Source organism: Ischnura elegans, chromosome 4, assembly GCF_921293095.1.
Source record: "Ischnura elegans chromosome 4, ioIscEleg1.1, whole genome shotgun sequence".
In the NCBI taxonomy this organism is placed as follows: domain Eukaryota; kingdom Metazoa; phylum Arthropoda; class Insecta; order Odonata; family Coenagrionidae; genus Ischnura; species Ischnura elegans.
In genome coordinates this window covers 117,725,534-117,746,108 of record NC_060249.1, presented here as the reverse complement: position 1 = coordinate 117,746,108, position 20,575 = coordinate 117,725,534, and the positions used below count along the sequence as shown (strand labels likewise).

The following is a 20,575-nucleotide window of genomic DNA, read 5'->3' as shown; positions in this document are numbered from 1 at the left end:
GCTAATCAGGAGCCACCAGACTTGGAATTGACGGGTCGCATTAATAGAATGGGCGGAGAAAAATAATCGATCATAAAGAAAGTTATTATTAAAAAATATACAAAAAATGAAATTAACGAAAAAAAACAATAATATTGTACAAGCAGATGATAATTCTTAAAATCGACAAAAAAAAAAGAAAATAAATGAATAAAAATTTACTTAATACCAGAATGGTAATTCAAACTGCTGTCTGAGCATTATTGCATTATGAATAAAATTCTGGTTTTCAGTTTCTACTTCACACAAACGACGCTATGCACCCACAACGATACACTTGCGCAACTTTTTAATTGCTTACTGTAAACTGGGTGGTTGGGATGAGCCAAGTCTCACCGGTAGAGCGGAATATTCGCGCCTGCGGTCATCAAGTGAAAGAATGTCACGAAATTTGAACCCTGAATAGCTGATACCATTAGAAATAAAAATTACTAAGATTTTTTGGCCGAAAACGTACCATTTTTGAAAGTACAGAATCTTTGAACCAAGTGCTCTGATTGGCCACGAGTTTGGACTGTTTCTGGGTGCTCTATGGACTAGGGAAAATGCAGGCAAAACATTCAAAATCATGAGTTTTCCACAGCGACAGAGCAAAGTCGCCGCCAATCAGATCGCATGGCGGAAAGTTCCTGTGGTTTAATAATGGTGCTTTTTCGACCTAAACATCATTATGAATTATAATTCCTATTGTCATGAGGAATTTTCAAACGATTTGATCTTTAGATTTTTCTTTTTTAAAGAAAAATCTTCCAAAATGGTTGGCACAACAAATTATGGTTTCGCCAGTATTGGGCCCTGGTCGCTTCTATAGCGGCGCGGGTATTTCCCTATCCCGCTCTTCCATTCCTATCCCTACCGTGGAGGCGTCGGCTGGCTCCTATCGCGGCGGCGCCTACATCCTTTTTTCTTCCCATTCCACTCCCCTCCAAGGGTGCGCGGGCGCATCAGTTGTACTGGGTCCCGGTCCCGGTGATTTTAACCCTCAGAGGGATTGGGAAAAACTAAATGAATGCAACCGACCACTAATAGTAAATAAATTTTGAAGTAAAGGCATTATTGCTTTTTGAGGTCACAAAGATTCGAAAAGAAATCTACTCTTTCATTTGGAGCACAAACCCATAAGTCTTTTAATTTGCGATGAGAAATTTGTGATATATTAGTAATTTATATCAGAATTAAACTTGTTTCCGAGCTTATTCTTGATTCCAGATTCCTCGTTAAATACCCCAGAATCCCCAATTGTCCAACTTCCTGTTACTTAGTACCCTCAGGAATTGGGTCCTGATTCTCCGCCATCAGCCATTCAGGGTTGAAATTTCGTGATATAATTTTTCTCCACCCTGTGTAAAGGCGATAATGAGAAAGATGACGGAGTTAGTCATTGAAACGTCGGCAGCAGACGACGAGACCCGGTCGGAAACCCGAGAGGAATCCATCTCACTGAAAGTTAGATTTCTTGTATCCACTCAATTACACATATCCAGGTCCAACATAATCGATAAATTAAGAGAGATATTTTGCCGAACGGATAGATATGCGAATTCCTTTTTCCCCCGAACCATAAAGGACTTTAATAAATTCGAGTCGTAATTTCGTTACAGCATTTCCTTTTTATGTGCAAATGCCAGGTGTCCTAACACCCCCTGCCACACGCATTTTAGGCGGCTTGCGGAGTATTATGTAGATGTAGATATAGTACTCCAATCTTACCCTTACCTTTTGTTCTTCATCAGAGACCAATCATACCACAACTAATAATGATTTATATAGTGCTTACTGGTGCCCCAAATTACAAGCAAATCCATATAAGACATTTACAGTCAAGTAAACTAAACGAATTTAAAACCTCTCATGCCCTGGTTATCCAGGTGAAACTCGAACCCGCGACCTTTGTTTTGTCAGGCTTATCCCCGCTGCCACTGAGGCCATACACGAATAGTAATTAAATATTGAAATAAAAGCATTATTGCTTTTTGAAGTCACAAAGATCCAAAAAGAAATCTACTCTTTTATTTGGGCCACAGATCGAATCTATAAGCCTTCAAATTTGTGATGAGAAATTTGTGACGTATTCATATTTAATTTCAGAATGAAAGTTGTTTCCGAGCTTATTCGTGATTCCAGATTCCTCGTTAAATACCCCAGAATCCCCTATTGTTCAGTGTCCTGTTACCGAGTACACAATTGATGAGAAGTTGCACCAATCTATTTTTTTAGGTCGCAGGACTATTAGTTGGAAAGATTGAAGAGTGAGGAAAGGAAGTGTGTTCTCCCGTTGATTAAAATTACAATAAATTGCTTTCGTGTGTTTGTATGTATAACCGCACCACATATTGCATGACTTTCCCAAAGAGCAAAAAAAAACTTCGTACGTCGTTTTTAATTCTTCTCAGACGCACGCACGCAAGTGACTTGTCATTATGGATGAATATCCCATTCCAAATACGGGAATTGAGTTGTACAGCACGCACTTGGCATCATATGAGTCTGCGACACTTTTTCCGATATTGGATAAACTGGCCTCACCCTAATGAGGAGTGGTTTTGGTTGTTCCTGAAGTGCTTTACGTACTGCATTTCCCGTGTAGACACATGTTTACGAACATTCGAAAACCTCGCCTAAGTCATGCTGTTGAATTCGGGATGTCCACCGGGTGAGTGTCTCCATTGATTCCGACGCACAGTGGGCTAGAATCGAAAAAAGCTGGCCAAAACCTCAAAAACTTTTTTTTTAGCTAGGAAGTTAAAACTTCGCGTCAATACTCTCAAATAATTTTTTTATAAATTGATAGATTATTTCTCTCTTATACCCTCACGTTAACAATATATTTGAGGTCAAAGTTGAACAAATTTAGCGAAAAACGACCACCCACGATTTTTTCTGAAAATAGCTAAATTTCTCCTCTTGGAATGTTTCATGAATAGTTTTATTGACAAAACTGTTATACCATCTTAATTAAAACTTCTTTTTCTTATATCTGGAGTTTTTTCAAAGATATTCTTTCATCATTAACCATAGGTATTGTGGCGGACGGGATCGCGTAGAAAGCGTGATCGTGAAGATTGCTTGATTGACCCCCCACGTGGGCGGAGGCAAACATATGACAAACAAATTCGCGTTCCACTAATTTAGAGCAAGAAATATCTCGGGTCGCGGACGACGTAGGAACGAGTAGGTCAGGGCACGAAACGACGGAACAATTGGGGATTTGGGGCTGGATTCGGAGGAAAACACACGTACTCGTGGGTTGCATTAAACAAATAAACATTTATTCTCAAAAGCATGAGAAAATAACATGAAGCACACAAAATATGAGATACATCACTCGGGAAAAAGGGACGTTAGTGGGGATGGAATTGGGCGACTTAAAACTAATTGACATGGAAACAGCACTTACAAGGAATCAAAAAGCAACTTGACAAAAATTAAAATAAATCAGAGTTGAACTGCGTTCAACAAACTGCAGGGTTTAAGAGTCCACTGCGACACAATATGACTTTATGGTTCACTGACTGTTCCAGCGCAATCTTGAGGAGGAAAATAGGGGATGAATGGGGTAAAAAACGTGGTTGTTTCAGTTTCACACGGGGAAAGTGGTGGAGGGCACGGCTTTACTGCACCTTAATCTGGGAAACTCGTTGTGCGAGAGAAGTGACGATGTCGGCCGGCGTCTCGTCAATTCGCGTAGTTTTCCCGTTGGGTGTGGAGCCGTGTCTATCCCCGGGATGATTTCCCACGGTGGTTGGCAGAGGCTGATGGGGTTGCAGACCACGGGATGCGTCTACATCGGGCTGTTGGCTAGGAAGTTTCCACGCGCTGTAGCTCCTGACGCAATAGTGGCTCAATCGCTCAGCTGTTGAGCAGGCAGCAGTTGAACTGCCTTCCCCGATCATCTGCCGTGTTCTTCCTCCTCCTTGACCCACTTTCTTCCACGTAAACTTCGTAAGAGGGGAAGGGAGGGGAGGGCGGTGGCCAGTAGTACGCTTTATTCTCTTAAGGCGGAGCACTTATCACTGTGCGCGAGATTTAAATATGGCACACGCACGCGCACACAAGCATAAAATAAGATAAACCTTCACAAAACAAAAATAAAACAAAACAAAAGGGAAGGGAAGAAAAAAGGAAGAGTGCTTCTCAATATAAGGGTGAATAGAAACATATCAGGTGCTGCCGTTACAGTATATAATCTGGAGCCTGTTTTGCGCCATTTTTTACATAAACGTAGAGAAAAAGTAGATACTTCCGCCAGTTTACGCGGAAGTTTCGACTTCCTAGCTAAAAAAAAAACGTTTTTGAGGTTTTGGCCAGCTTTTTTCGATTCTAGCTCACTGTGCGACGTTTCGAAAACCGAGTCAATTTTCGTCTTCAGGGCGAGTTAATTCGGATATATAGCAGCAACACATATTGCATGACTTTTTTTCTGTCCTTCATTGATCGGGGAAAAAAGAATTTACATACCTGTTCTATCGCCAAAGTATCTCTCTCACTTAATCGTTTCTGTTTGATCTGGAAATATAGCGGGGTTCTAATATGATGATCTCCGTATCGCTCACATAGATATGTATTCGCAAGATTTCCTGGGCATTCGAAAGATATCGTCGCCATTTTCGTGTTCATTAAGGCCTGGTTACACGGTGCATTATAATGTACAAGAAAATGTGAGAATGCCTGAATCTCAGAATGAATGCAAAAATGCACCGAGTAACCATGCAAAATGTAAGAATGTATGAATTTCTAAATGCCTGTTCTAATTTCATTCAGACAATAGTACAATTTGAACTCATAATAGAGTCACCTATTTGCAGACTACGCGAGCGACACATTCAGTTCATCTGTCTTGTATTGGCAACCACTTTGTTTACGTGAGTTACCGATTGTTATTGCGATTTTGACCTCTTGCTTGTATTGGATTTTCTCTACCTTTCCGTTTGACCTTTGCTTCGTTTGGCCCTTAACTCTCCTGATTTTGACCCTCGCACTTCTTGGACTACCCGAACGGTACTATTAAACGCTGTCCTTCTTTGCACCATACTCTCCGATTTCGACCCTTGCACTACTTGGACTACCCACAAAAAACTAATATGGATCTCGACGAAGCGGAAATAGTGGCTGCTGCAGCAGCAGTAATAGCGATTATTGCTGCTACTGGTGAACTGTTGAAACGGCGGAGGAGGAGGAGAGCGATTTGGACGAGGCCGTGGATTCAAAGGAGAGATGGAGATCGAGGGCTGCTGAATATGGTTCATCGGGAGCTCGCTGTGGAAGATCGCGATGCCTTCCGCAATTTCATGCGGATGACAGAGAAGCAGTTTTTTGAGGTCCTCGATCTAATTCGATGTGACATCGAGACGCAGGACACCTCAATGAGAGAGTCAATATCTGCTGAGGAAAGGTATTCATTAGTTGTTTTTCGTTTAGAACTACAGTTATCGTGTTGTTTCAGCTTTTATTAATAATTCACCTAATGTAATACACCATCAACGTTTAAGGTTATCGCTAACATTGAGATTTGTGGCCACGGGAGAAACATAGCGGTCATTAGTGTACTCAACAAGGATACACCACAGCACGATAGGGAAAATAATACCTGAAGTCTGTGAAAGTATCTATCGCCATCTGAAAGGGAAATACCTAAAGGTAAATCTATTCGGTTATTTTTAGTAATTATGATAACCTTTAATAAAGATTAAAATTTTCTTATTTCATTGGTTTTTTCAGGTTCCACGATCACGTCAGGAGTGGGAAGATATTGCCCATAAATTTAAAACCGTATGGAACTTCCCAATGTACCTGTGTGCAATGGATGGTAAACACATCGTTTTCAGTCCACCTGCAAGTGCAGGATCACTTTTTTTATTACAAAGGCACCCACTCAATTGTACTGCTGGCAGTAGCTGATGCAAATTATAAATTTATTTATGTCGACGTTGGAGTGAATGGAAGAGTCAGCGATGGTGGAGTGTTCCGTGAAAGCTCATTGAACAATGCAATTGCCGAGGACACATTAAATTTCCCACCTGATCAGCAACTGCCAAATAGGCATATAAAAGTTCCATTCGTGTTTGTGGCTGATGATGCCTTCCCTCTAAGCCGCCGTATTTGAAAGCCGGGTCATTTCACATCAATTCAACCAAAGAAAAATCACTTTCTCACCCACCATCTCCGACTTTGATGAAACTTGGCTTGTTTATTTTACCCATAAAGATGAGTCACCATGCCAAATTTTAACACTCTACCTCTTACCGTTTCCTTTTTATAGCCTTTTAAAGTTTTGCATCTCCGCAAATTCTACGTGTCTTAAGCATATCATCTTTAGAAATATAATAAAAATTAACTTTTGTAATGTTTGATTTACAAAACTCGTACAAATGTGATGGAGACAGAATCTGATTTCCAAGAGGTCTCTGAAGACTTTCCTTTCTTGCCAACCTTTTCACGGTGCCTCCAATTCCATCGCATTCAGTCTTCCCATGGCTAGTTGCAAAAAACGACCACTGTGCCTTGATCTTAAAATCTTGTTCATGCAAGCAGAGGTTGATAAAATAAATTTATTTTTATATTGGCCTGCACAGCCATCACTGAAGTAGTGAATCTCTGTTGCATGTGAATAATTTTCTTTGACGTACTCTGTCACAATTTCTTGCATTTTGTAGACCATACAAACATCATGTTTCATGTCATCGGATATTATACAAAGAGACAAGACTAACCTTTCATTTACAACACTGCTTAGGTTAACTATAATAGGGTGTACAGTGCAGGAGTCAGATGTCCAGTGGTATCCCTGGGCTTCATCCTGGATAGTGAACGAGTAATTTTCACTGAAGTCCAATGACACTACAGCAATGTTTCCATTGGAAGATTCCTTTAGTGTTTTGAAAAACTTTGATTGCGACTTAGCAATGAAGGAGTGGGGAACAAGTTTTTCCAATTTGGATGTTAGGTCTTCAATATAGTCTTCAATTTTTGCTGTTTGAGTAATCATTTGAGTTCTGTCGGTTGAAAACCACTGATTAAATTCAATTGTGTCGCCTTCGTCATAATCTTCAAATTTTGTAAGTAAAAAACTTGTTAGATTTTCCTTTGGTGGGCATAGGCTACAGTGCCTTAACATACATTCTCGACTTGGGTTTTCACATACCAACATTTTTGTCAGGTCTTTGTAGTTTTCTTCAAAGTGTGCTGCATGAATTAATAATATTACGTTCTGATGAATAGTGCAGACACATACTGAGTGGGTGCCGCGGGTACCTGCTAAAACACACCATTTCGGGCGAAGAGAGCAGAACTTAGAAAAACCAACTTTAATTGCTGGATGCTCTTTTTTAAAATTTGAATAAAGTTCACGTAGGTTGCCTAAAACCAACCGTTTTCTTTCATATTGTTTTTTCCCTATGCTCACAACATCTTTCATCCTAGGCAAAACTCTAGACTGCTCATCACTTTGAAAATATTGTTTTACCAACTCAACAACTTCAGGTTTAAGTTTTTTCCCTCTTTTTGAGTCTGGTTCTGCTAACAAGCCTTTTTCCTTTAAAAGTTTCTGTGCTTGACGTACCGAATAATCTGAAACCTGAAAAGTGTCTTTAATTTTTTACCTAGACCAGTCTAGTGATGCTGGTATAGTCAGTAGCTGAATCTGTTTTTACTTTGTTGTTAAATGTAGATTGTCCTTTATGTTATTAATTAGCTTGTCCATGTCTGCAGCCTTTTCTTCTACAGTCTTTACTAAATTTTTTTTATCTAAAGGCACTTCAACATCAAGAACTAACTCAATTTTCTTCTTCACATTTTTCTGCAAATTTTCAAGTTTGACTTTGGCGTAATTTGGTTTACTGTGCTCATTTAGTGCATGAAATTTCAAGGGCGAGCAACCTATTTCTGTTAATGATGTATTTAAAGAAGAAAGCAAAATCTCCAAACACAAGCCACATCGTATTTTTAACTTCTTTCCGGGCTGCCGAGTATCCTGATGCGTTTTCGGTGTCTCATTTGCTTATTGCAAAGAATCGAGAAATATGATTGGACGTGTACAAAATTCCGCCCCTGGTAGGGGCCGCTATCGGAATAACGTGAGCCAAATGCTGGCGTTATTGTCGATGCTATTAAGCGACCCCAAATTCGCCTTAGGGGCCGCTATTTTTAGATAGTGAATCGGGGGGGCGTAATATTGCGCCAGAAATAGCATCTTCGTCGTGATAGCGGAGCCGCTATTTGTTACAGAATAGCCCTGTTGAGATACCCATGGATAGTTTGGAATATTAAAAACAATAAAAAAAACCCAATTAAATTTGTTATTATCAAATCTTGTACTGTTATAAAGTTAAAGCTTGCTTTAATAGAATGTCTGGCTATTTATCAAATTCTAGTATAAAAATATATACTTCTAGGACATGGTAAAATCGGTAAAACCGAAATGTTACAATTTATATTCAACATAATAAAACACAACAAAGGTGTCAAAACCCCATTAATATTTTTAAAGCATTTGATAGCCCATTTAGTAAGGATTATTTAGAAAAAAAAGTTTTTGTGATTATTACATACCCTTTCGATGATATTTAATTTTACGCTAAACTATGTCTTCGTTTAAAAAAAATACAAAGATGCAAACAATATATTTTTTTTCAGCCCTAGTAGGTTAACTTAGAGGTTTGAGGTATTTTTTTCTATATTCTTCATTGTTTTAAAAATAAGCCTATAAATTTTCATGGAGATTTAATGGTAAATAAAAAAGTTACAAATAAATTTCGAAACGTAAGCGTCCTCCATTTTGCGATATCCATAGGTTAGAATTTTCGGAAATGCAAAACTTTAAAAGGCTATAAAAAGGAAACGGTAAGAGGTAGAGTGTTAAAATTTGGCATGGTGACTCATCTTTATGGGTAGAACAAACAAGCCAAGTTTCATCAAAATCTGAGATGGTGGGTGAGATGGCCTGGTTGAACTGACATGGAATTACCCAGCCATATCCAAGTAGAGACCTAAGTGATGAGAAAAGAAATTTTAATTACCGGCTCTCAAGGGCTAGACGGGTAATAGAGAATGCGTTTGGTATTTTAAGCAACAGATTTCGAGTGTTTCTCACTACAATAAACCTCAGCCCTGTAAAAGTGGAAGCCATTACGTTAGCATCCGTTGCCTTACATAATTACCTTTGTGACAAAATAAGCCTATATGGTCGAAACTAGTGGATTTTTTAAAAAATAAATACGTTGTGTAATATAAAAAAGTTTACTTTTTTTGTCTAACACATTAAGGTTAATTAGGTACCAGTAAAATCATGAGTTATTTAATTTATTCTTCATTATCATGGAAAACTTTCCAGAGTTCAAACATTATTTTATTTTTCCTTTCTTTATCTTGTATTAGCCTTAGCTTGCTAGCTATTGTCTTGGCAAAGTTTCCCTCCAAGTCCTCCACTGGTGCCATCCTTGAAGTTAGACTACCAAGAGCCTGAGTCGCATTTGTCAACAGCGTAGAGGCCTCGTCAGACGTGGGTCTCTTGCGTTTTTTAGCTGACCCTGATGTTCCAGGAGTCGCGGGGTCACTGCTCCCTTGGCTCATCGGAGAAGCGCTTGCAGGACGAGCCTCATCCTCCACAAAAACTACGTCCATGGTTGGACCTGCCACCACATCCTCTAATTCCCATTCCTCAAGCACAGGTATCTCCTCATCGTAGGCCGGAAGTTCCTGTACATTATAATTTAAGGTTAAAATGGCCCAGTGCCATGAATACTCAGGAATTGGTGATGTCAATATATGTTTTTGTAAGTAGTAAATCTCTTTTTTAATAATTACCACCAAAACATGTACAAAGTAACTGTTTCCTTAGTCCTACAGTGTGAGGTATTGATAAATGTATCCCCTTTGCTTAGTGTGATAACAGTTGTTTTTTATCGGTATTCTATCAATATTTACTTCATCCATAGAGATTCTTATTGTATATGCCTACTTGAGATAGTATATACTGTGTTAATAACTTAAATCACAAGTGTGGCGTGCAAAGCGTCCACTATACATAATGCATAAGGAAACTAAATACTAACCTCAGCCTCCGTATTCAACGTTGATGTGCTCTTTCTAGGCGATGTATATTCATCAATGAATTTAATGTCGTGGTAGTAAAATAATGATGGAACATACACCTGGAATAATCAAAATATAAGTTATCCTGAAGTGTACTCAATTTATCAAGATAAGCAATAAAAACTTTATTTATAAATATGTATAATTTATTCACCGCTTCCGCCCCTAATCCACTTTTTTTGGAGGATGCCACCTTCCTCCTCTCCGCCAAGTATGTCGTCCTCAAAGAATACCATTTCTTTTTACAGTCATCGGCAATGGTATTGGGTCTGAAAATGACAGTTATGAAATCGTCTCTCATCTATATTTTAATCTAAGCAAAATAAGTTCAATGCAGAACACATCAGCAGTGATCACCACAATGTTGTTTACAGTAATCGAAGGAGAATTACAATGACTAATAATATCTACCTTGATGGACTCATCTCCTCCGCAATCTCTCTGAACCCGGACATCCTCTTCCCCTTGTTTTTATACAAGGAGTTCCTTGGGTCGAAGAGATATGGCCTTTCTCTCACCAAATGAATCAATGTGTCCACCTGTGTTCTATTCCACGACATTACTGGTGGGAGAAAGGTTGCAAAATGAAGGAAAAGAAGAAAAATGGAGGAAAGGCGCCAAATATGAGAATCGCGAGAATATTCCAAGAAGTGCGAGGGTCAAAATCCGGAGAGTTAAGGGCCAAACGAAGCAAAGGTCAAACAGAAAGGTAGAGAAAATCCAATACAAGCAAGAGGTCAAAATCACAATAACAATCGGTAACTCACGTAAACAAAGTGGTCGTCAATAACAAGACAGAGGAACTGAATATGTCGTTTCCAATTGTTGCCAGTAGGTGGAAATAATAAGGTGATAAATTCTATGCAGCTATCGTCTGCCTCCTAAAAGTCGCCGGCTTTGCTGCTTTTTTTGGTTCATACAACGCGCCCATAGTTGAGGAAAAACAAACGAACACGCTAAATGCGCATTAAAAAATGTACGAAAAAAATGTCCGAAAAAATGTACCGTGTAACCACCCATTCGTGGATCTTGTCCATGAGAATGTACAAGAAACTGTTCAGAAAAACCATTCAGAAAAATGTACAGAATCTTGTACATTCTAATGTACCGTGTAACCAAGCCTTAAGGGGGTCTTCTAACATATTCATTATATATGATTTAACACTTTCCCGGCGAACAACTTTTGAAAAATCTTCTCGGGATACCGTTTTATTCAGTAGCCGTGAGAATGGGTAGCGAGTCGGTACCCGAAACGTCGGCGCTCTATTAAGGCTGGGACACACATGACCGCACCGAGCCACGACCACCGAGAGACAAGGCCTGAGCGCTGAATCGTGACGTCACGAGTCGTAGGCGGACGGAGGGAGTAGCAAAGACTGCCATTGATAGCGCCGATTGGTGGGGAATGCGTACAAGAAAACCAAACGATATATGAACAGACATTTCTCCGGCTACAATTTTCCTTATATAATATCATATGTAATTACATTTAAATGATGTTAACAGTAAATCCCTACCTCGGTAAAACATAATTGTTTCGACTGGACCAACGCCTTCGCCGAAAAATCTTCTTTGAAAAAGCTTGCTTCTAAATGCATTCGAAACCTCGAGAATATCATTAAAAGTCTTATATTCAGTAAAACATTTTTTACACATCAGTGGTTCTTATAACATAGAAGTCATAGGATATTTACATCCTTCACGGGGCTTCTATTTTTTCAGCATCGCTGCATTAAACGATGATGAGATAAAAAAGTTATGTTCTTACACATGCGCAAGATTAGGATAAAACTAGATTGTGCTTCTGTTAAATTATATAGGGATTGTTTTGATTAGACCTATCAGCAAACTATAATTTCATGGCAATTTAATCACTTAATGGGGCGAATTGTAGCCTTTTAAGAAACGGTGAACTAGGATTTGCTGCTTTAAAGTACCTGGTGAAATTGTTTTGAATGGAAAAATACCATGTCTTACCTGATAACACAGAAATGTAGCATATAATGTATTCAGTTGGGAAAATTATAGTTTTTCTTATTGATCCAGTTGTTGCGAATACATTTAAACATACGGACAGAGTCAAGCCTTTAGAATAATGGTCAAGAATGATGAGAAGGATGTGGATAAACTATACTCAGCCTTGGTGGATTGGTGAAGAGAGATACTGCCTTCCTGTTGATGGATTTGTTTTCACTTATAATACAAACCACATCCAGACCAATTTTTTCGAGACCAATGATGACTTTCTTCAGAATATCTTTTAGAACACAGGCTGACAGAGTACTCACTGGCAAAATATGGACAACATCTTTAAATGAATATAGTAAGTTCTCTACCGCGAACATATGAGCACTAGAAGCTAAAATGCTGGAGTTATATGCAGGTTCTACTATACATCTGCCCTTGTAGTCAAGAAAGGGTTTCAAATGAACTTCATCCAATCTAAGGGTGATATAACGCTCGTGACTCTGTAATGAGATACTCGGTGCCTCACGTAAAATAGAAACCCATGCTCATTTTGCTCATTAATTGGACCAATTTTAAAAGAAGAGCAGAGCCGTTTGATAGTAACTGGATGTGGGAAAACCAAATGACCAGAATTGCGAGCAAATATATGAACTTCAGGAGATACTAACAAAACATTGCAGCAAATACAAATATGTCACAGATGCACCTTACTTACTTTCTTTTCTTGAACCTACTTACCTTTTTTTCTGGAATAAGAGACATTTGTGATTTGATAAAGTTATTCAAAGATTGATTTGCATCGTCTTTAATTTTTCATTCTTCCAGTAGAGCTACAATATCGCTATAAATATTTATATTATTTGTGGAGTTTTTAAATTCTATCCAACACATCATAGGTACTTTTCATACATGAAATAGGCTTGAAAAAGTGAAGTGAATTTGCCTATTGCTTTTAATTCCCTTTTTCAGTGGTATACTTTGATATTATTATGAATGTATACTATTAATGAGTAAGTAATAAGAGGTGGTGCACACTCTTCCAAATGCTTTAATATTATAGCACTCAGCTTCACGACCACATCCCAAAATGCTGAATGCTTATTCATCTTCACCAGACAATTTACGTTTCCGAAAAAGTCTAGCTTTTTGTAAGCCCTATATGCTTCCTGAGTTTTCAAACTCTCAGCTAAAGCAGCTTCCACAGTAGCACTTTCAAGACGCTGTTCCCTCATTGATGGCGCATCCCTGGTCTGCTCTGAAGTGGTAAGGTACCCAGGGCAATCAGGGAAGATCCTTGGCATGGCACCATCCCTCAGTTTTGGGCTGTTCAATGGTACAGCCAGCAGTTTTCCTGACTTCTCATCGAAGTAGGAGCTTTAATGAAGCACATCTTCAAACAGAAAATGCCGGATACACACCTTAAAAAATGGAGATAATTTTATTGTTAGACGGAAAATCAACTGTATTTCAAGTGAAGAATACCTTCGTCTAATAAGGGTGTAGTAAACAAGATCTTAAGTCGACTTAAATAATTCGCTGTGCACACAGTGGTAGTTAGATTAGCAATATTTGATCTAAAATGCAAACTTAGACATGGGCCATATTTATCTCGTTTGTAGGTAGCCCATTTATTCATCCCGAGCGTTTCACATGTTTCCATAATTTATTAACTACTGAAGAATTGTTCATTTAATACCCTCGAAGATTTTTAGATTTCGCTCTCCAAACAATCGTTCTCAGATTAACACGATTAGTTAGTACATATCATCTATGTAAGAACTACTTAATGCAAAAAAATCTTCTTTTCTAAAACAGTAATACTACCTTATGCATGCGTAAACATACAAATAATGTAAAATGCCATCGTAGGCATGGGTCATATTTATTTCACAAGTAGGTATCTCATTTATTCATCCCGAGTGTTTCACATGTTTCCACAATTTACTAATAACAAAACTATTCATAACACCCTCAAAAAATCAAGTTCTTCTTAATAACAACACCTTAGAACACGAGGATAAGCGCCGTATTCTATTTAGCGTTGATATTCGAGAATTTCAAAGACATTTAAGTACTATGAAATAATTAAAACCATTAATTATTCAAGCGATAACGCAAATAATATTGAAATCAACCTGCAAATACACTCGAGAGTAGAATTGTTTCAAGAAACCATAACAATTCGTCTACCGGTCAATGCTTATATCAAATATCTTTTTAATTCACTTTTAATGACGATCAACATTTACATTATACCAACATTTCCCTGAATAATCACGCCGTCCAAATAGAAAGAAAAAGATAGTAACTCACCTTGGAATATTTCGTCGGCTGTAAGTCTTTTCTTGGAATGGTAAGTATCCATTTCCTCTTCGTCTCTTCGTCCTTAGGAAATTTGAAAACGCACACTTTCGTTACCTCCGTGTATTTTCCTCTGCACAGAGGCAGACAACACTAGTAAACTATTTGTTGAACACTTATATTCAATACTGTTGCCCACAAAACCATCGCAAAAGCTATAAAACTCCAAATAACTTAGCGTTCAACAACCCAATCACCATTTTCACCGCAATGGCTTATAAATATAAACAACTGCAAGCATTGTCGGAAGGCGTGGTTGATAACCTACGGCTCGTGACGTCAGACAATTAGAAGGCATCAGCGCTCAGGCCTTGTCTCTCGGTGGTCGTGACCGAGCCCGCGCCGACACACGGCCGAGTGTTGGACGTGCTACGGCGAAAAAGGAAAACAATGCATTCAAACGCGTAGGGACACACACCACCGCACCGTACCAGCACCGTCATCGTGCTTGGAGACCGCGCCGAGTCCGCACCGTCACCGACTAGTTCAGTTTACTTTTTGACGGTGACGGTGCGGGCTCGTGCAACATGGAGAGCGAGAAACTTATTGAAGAAGTGCGGAAATTTCCAGTTCTTGATTGATTTTCTCTGAATGTAACCATGGACTACAAAATAATCATTGTTACCATAAACAAACAAACACCACAAATTAAGTTACGTTGAACTCCTGTGTTTCCCTTTTCTCAATTACTTAATACTGAATTTGTCATTTTATTTTATTATAAACTAAAAACAGTATTGTAAATTTATATATTTATGCTTCCAAATTCTACTATCATATTATATTTAATTCATCCATATGTTCATCTCATTTTCTTTTTCATAACCAAGCCCTTTAGAAGATATACAATTATATCGAAGCGTTGGCTAAATTTGGTTTTTATTTATTTGGACTTAAACCCCAAGAACTCACAAAAATATAAATAAATAAGTTTAAGAAGAGGTAAAGAAAGAATAAAAAATTAATAATAATAATAATAATTAACGCACTAACACAGTTGAATTTTCCACAGTTAAAAGTTGAAGTTCAAAATATTATCTCTACTTGTACGTTAAAGTCCAATGTCATTTGGTGTTAAATCTTGGGCGTATTATATTCCCAGTGCAGCCCTCGCTTGCCACTCTACACTTCCAGCTGGAGAGTTAAAGAAATCCTTGAGTTTTTCTCGAACAGCAAACGCTTCTCCTGTTGACCCTCCTCGTAGACGGGGTAGGTCTTGAAGATTGCAGGTCCTGCTAGGGAGTTTGGTGCTCTCAGTTCCATCTTTGCTTTCATTTAATGCTGGCATGTTACTTCCTTCATTTTGTCTTATGAAATTGTGGAGAACGCAAGCAGCTAGTATTGAAGTCGTAATGTTTTCAGGATTTCCTTGCAACCGTCGGGAGAAAATGCGAAACTTCTGTACCAAAATTCCAAACGCATTTTCAGAAATCCTCCTAGCTCGGCTTAGACGGTAGTTAAATATCCTTTTGTCATCTGTCAAACCTTTTCCAGGATAAGGTCTCATCATATACCTTTTAAGAGGAAAGGCTTCATCACCTACAATGACCATTGGCAGTTCGAAATTTGTTCCAGGTAGTGCTCCACCCCTGGGAACATTGAGCTGGCCATGCTCCAGAGCTCTTCCAAAATTCGAGTTTTAAAAAAATACCTCCATCCGAGTTTTTCCCGTAAGCTCCGACGTCTACCACAATGAAGTTGTAGCATGGGTCAACTAAGGCTAGAAGTACAATGGAGTATGAGTGTTTGTTATTCCAGTATAGACTGCCTGATAACTTCGGAGCTTGAATTGTAACATGCTTCCCATCCAAGGCTCCAATACAGTTGGGGAACTGCCACTTTTCCCAAAACTCAGATGCCACAGTGTTCCATTTTGCTTCATCTGGCACAGGCATGACCTCGTTTTGAATAACGTCCACTATTGCTTAAGTGTCCAGCTACAGTCGATCTGCCTAGCCTATAGCTGAATGAAGTTGTCTTGAAAGTATCCCAGGTTGCAAGAAACCTGAAAAAAGATATTTTGATAGATTTTAACATAAAATTATTATTCTAAAAGAATATTTTTTTAGGAGGGCCGGAAGAGTGCAGGAAAAGGTGGGCCTCGTTTCGATATCAGTTCCGTTGAACTCTACAGAAGAGGAAGACAAAATCAGGACAAGCTGCAGCCAAAAATCAAAAGTACAAGTACGAAGACATTTTGGAATTTTTGCTCCATCATATTGTGGAAAGAGAAACCCTCTCAAATGTGCCATCAATAGAATACCAAAGGGATGATTCCAAATTTGACCCAAGAGTGGAAGAGCCTGAACATGATCCCGAAAGTGAGCTTGAAAGCCAAAACGATGTTTCTCAATATCCTGGTACAAGTTCACAGATTACAGTTCAGCCTACCTCTTTAGTTCATCCAGCTGAGTCCACGGAAGCCATTTCTGGGAAAAGAAACCACTTTATTAGGCCATTGAATGCTACACGAAGGGGGTCAAATTATGAAAAACCGGCCCAAGAGTCTCCTTCGAGCCAACTTATGGCGTACATATTAGCCGAAAAAGAGGCAGAAAAAAACAGAGTTAATCCAACCAATCCTGAACAGTACCCTATCGACACTTTTCTTGCTAGCCTGGCTCCAGTTCTGAAATATTTGGACCCCGTATTATTAAACCAGGCAAAACCTTCAATTTTCACCACTGTGCAAGACTTTGAGTTGAAGCCGTTATCAAAAAATGAAAGCGTCGCAGGCAGCAATGATTCCTCCTCACGTTCATCATTCACCAGTGAATCACCTCATTACAGTTCCCTTAACGAAAGCAACCAACAAATAACGAATCCACTTTCCGTGCATACGATGAACCACGCCTCGTTTTTTAAATTGTAAAAATAATAATATTAACATGTTCAGTATTAAAAATTTGGCAATTTAAGTATTGGTTTTTTGAAATTGTGTTTCTATTACCACTGGTGACTCTCTTATACAACTATGCAAAACTACAGAAATTAGAAAAGAAGAATATTTGGTCATGTGTGTGTGTTATATATATATACACACACACATATAAGTATGTACACCTCCTAAAAATGCACAAATATGGGCACATACCTTAAGCACACAGCCAGACGTTCTCTTGGTGGAATACATCTCCTCCAAAAAGTATCGTTCTTCTTCAGATGTTCTAGGAGCTTGTCGAGGAGAAGATGGAGAAGAAGGTAATTTTTGTCATTCGAAAATATCCGTAGAACTTGATTTCATCATACATGAGACGATGAAACAGGGTATTAAATTCTCCCTCAATGGTTCTTGATTTCCATGCACTGTCAACCCAAGTTCTCTTTCTTCGCCTCCTCAAAGTTTCCTCTTTATCCTCTTCATCTAGAGCCAAGGCAATCACCGCTAGATCACTGTCCCGAAAGTTTGAAAACATGATCGAGATCAGAAAAACACACCACGCTACGAACAGAAATGAGACAATACTGACGGCCGTCGCACGGGGCAGTGACGGGCCAGTGTGTTCTCCTACCACCGTCACCAACAGTCGCCCGTGCCGCGGCCGTGTGTCGGCGCGAGCTCGGTGCGGTTATGTGTGTCCCGGCCTTTATAATCTTACCCGCGCGGTATCCCGAGAAGATTTTTCAAAAATATTCATTCTACATCAACATCTTAACCCGTAAGCCGCAGCAATGGGCGTGTAGCAGGGTTGTCAGAGCAACAGCCGTTAAAAAATATAAATAAACTCCTCTGAGGAAGTTCCGCTTGGCATTTATATAAGTCGTTTATTGTTCGGGTGAAAATAAATTCCCATTTCTATCCGTTGGACAAAATATCTCTCTTAATTTATCATTTCTGTCGGACATATTGTGAGGTTCCTGTGATGTGTTAATTTAAAAAATACTCCATCCATGATGGTGTAAAAATAAAATTCACAGCGTCGAAAAATGATTTTTCGATTTTTTAAACATACTGACATCTACTCAATAAAATCAAGGTAGATATTAATTAAAATGAGGTTTAGAAATATTCATTATAATATCCCTACTACTGGCTGCTCTGAAGGTGCATTCAGACGCTGTACCGATAAACCAATCTCCTCCACCACCAGCCAGTCTACATTGCCATAATTAATTTTCATATTTGTGAGTGTAGTGTCTTGTTTGCGTTAGCACAAACTTAAATTAAGCATTTAAAATATGTTTAAGAATACATATTTCAATCAATTGCACACACAATATTTTTCGCTATTTGAATCATTTTATATTATTCTATTTCCCCCTTTTATAATTTCCTATTACTTTATTTTTTGTAGCAAGGAGCAGATTTTATCATTTAATAATTTTGCCTCGTCCCTTTTTTATTCTAAGTACGATAACAGTTTTAACAATTGAACTTATTAACACAGGTATAAATGGAAATGCATAGAATAGACTCATAGGAGAAATACTTCATGAGGCAGTGTGTACGTAGTTAGACCTTAAGGATCATTGTCCCAATATCTGTGAATTAAGTGCTATTATTTGTCCCGAGCTTAGATTTATAATTTCTGACCAATTGGGTCGTTTAAAGGTTTTCTATGGTAAGTAAAAAAAGTAATACGGATAAATTTGGAAAGATGAGGTGAGATACGGAGGGATTTGTTTAAGAAGATTTCAAGTTTATTTCTAATGGTTTGTGATGAGCAAAACTCCCGCTGCCAAAGTGTAGGTCTGATTAAAGTAAAGTTTTAGTCTAGAGCGGTAGGAATAAGGAGAAGAGAATGAAAAAACCACTTGTCTTACCGCTACTTCGTAATGGCATTTCTTTTCTTTCTCCACGGTTCTCATTGCAGAGAGTTTTGACTTGAGAAACTTCTTTGTTGACAATAGTTGTGAGATATCGTTTTTGGGCTAACGTTGTTGCTGTCATCCGCGTGTTGTGGTGGTTTCAGGACAATGGTAAAATGCTCCAGCTGAATTTCATGGGTGAATGAGAATATTTCTTGACACAGTCTCAGCTCCAAACCTTACACTCCCTCAGACAAAATACCAAACATGCATTAAAAATATTGAGTGTAGGTCATCAGTTTGGGTGTTTCAAAATCATTCTTTGCCAAATTATTTTGTTAAATACACTAATAGATTTAGATGTAGTACTCTCATATGATTATTATTTCTGCGCAGCCCTGAATGCGGAAAATGGAATTAATTTAATTCTGAAACTTTGGCTAAGAATGGTTCTGTAATCGACCGAACTGTTGACCTCCACTCGATATTTTAATGGATACATAAATCAAGGGGTGGAAAAGGAAGATTCTGAAAAACTTTTTTGCCTATCTGCTTTCTTTCTCCCCATGCTATCCGTTGCGGAATTCTATTAGCCTTGGTTTAAAGACCATTATTTCAACTACCGTTCATTTGACTTTAAAACGAAGTCAATTACCTTTAATATTGTTTATTTCCGCATACATTTTTGTTCTCAAATGATATTTAGGGCAATGTTAAATTTAGTTGCAATGAATTATGACCACAAGGGGCTATTTCAACGGTAGAGGATAATGAATGCCACCATGGGCAGGGAAGCCCTATCACCACCATCTAGGAAATAATTTCATGAGAGGTTTGAATAATATTGAATTGTAAGATTTTCCGTTTCTTTTGTTTTGGGTAGTTTCTTTCATTCCTATTCACTTGTCTTTTTCTTATTATTTATTCACTTATATTTAATTACTTGGGCAGAACCAATTGGTGTCACCACACTACCGAGATGTTAGTGTTCAATAGTAAAGCAGATTATGGTTTTGATTTTTTATGGCGGGGGTTGCACTACTTTCTACCGTGCGGCGCCTTGGTGGTATGCAATGCCCATCAGCATTAATGTGACAGCTACCGGTTGTGTGATAGGTACAAACAAGTGGCTTTTAGATATTCTTCAATTATCTTTGAACATTGCTTTGGGAGCTGGAAAAATTATAATTCTTATTTGAGAGCCACCTTATGGATGGTTATCTTTCCTAGGCCGCGGGTGACACATACATTCAAGTTGGCGCCATATTTTTAGACTTTAGAAAGGCATTGGATAAAGTTCCTCATTCAAGGCTGATTCAAAAGTTGGAATCATACGACGTACGGAAGCACGTATTAGGTTAGAATAAGA

At 38.5% G+C, this 20,575-nt stretch overlaps 2 protein-coding genes and 1 long non-coding RNA gene across 3 annotated transcripts in view; 2 read left to right on the top strand and 1 right to left on the bottom strand.

The window, feature by feature from the left end:
- The window catches only part of LOC124157946 (serine protease snake-like), a 79,610-nt gene that overhangs the window by 10,197 nt on the left and 48,838 nt on the right, over positions 1-20,575 (top strand). The gene's annotated exons all lie outside the window — the stretch shown is intronic.
- On the top strand, positions 4,927-6,285 carry LOC124157948. The gene is made up of 3 exons (XR_006864668.1): positions 4,927-5,431; positions 5,529-5,676; positions 5,758-6,285. It is a non-coding gene; the product is annotated as an uncharacterized LOC124157948 (long non-coding RNA).
- LOC124157947 lies at positions 9,263-10,928 on the bottom strand. Its single transcript, XM_046533056.1, has 4 exons — positions 10,540-10,928; positions 10,283-10,397; positions 10,089-10,187; positions 9,263-9,732 (listed from the first exon to the last, which is right to left on the bottom strand). Exons 1-4 carry the CDS (start codon positions 10,686-10,688, stop codon positions 9,337-9,339), a joined length of 759 nt encoding a protein of 252 aa, XP_046389012.1. The 5' UTR covers positions 10,689-10,928; the 3' UTR covers positions 9,263-9,336.

Excerpts from the sequence above, each read along its gene's own strand:
- LOC124157947 (XM_046533056.1), bottom strand. The coding sequence starts at position 10,688 with ATGTCGTGGAATAGAACACAGGTGGACACATTGATTCATTTGGTGAGA. Across the intron at positions 10,398-10,539 it reads GAGGAGATGAGTCCATCAAG|ACCCAATACCATTGCCGATG; the intron begins GTAGATATTATT and ends TGTCATTTTCAG. Across the intron at positions 10,188-10,282 it reads GTGGATTAGGGGCGGAAGCG|GTGTATGTTCCATCATTATT; the intron begins GTGAATAAATTA and ends TGATTATTCCAG.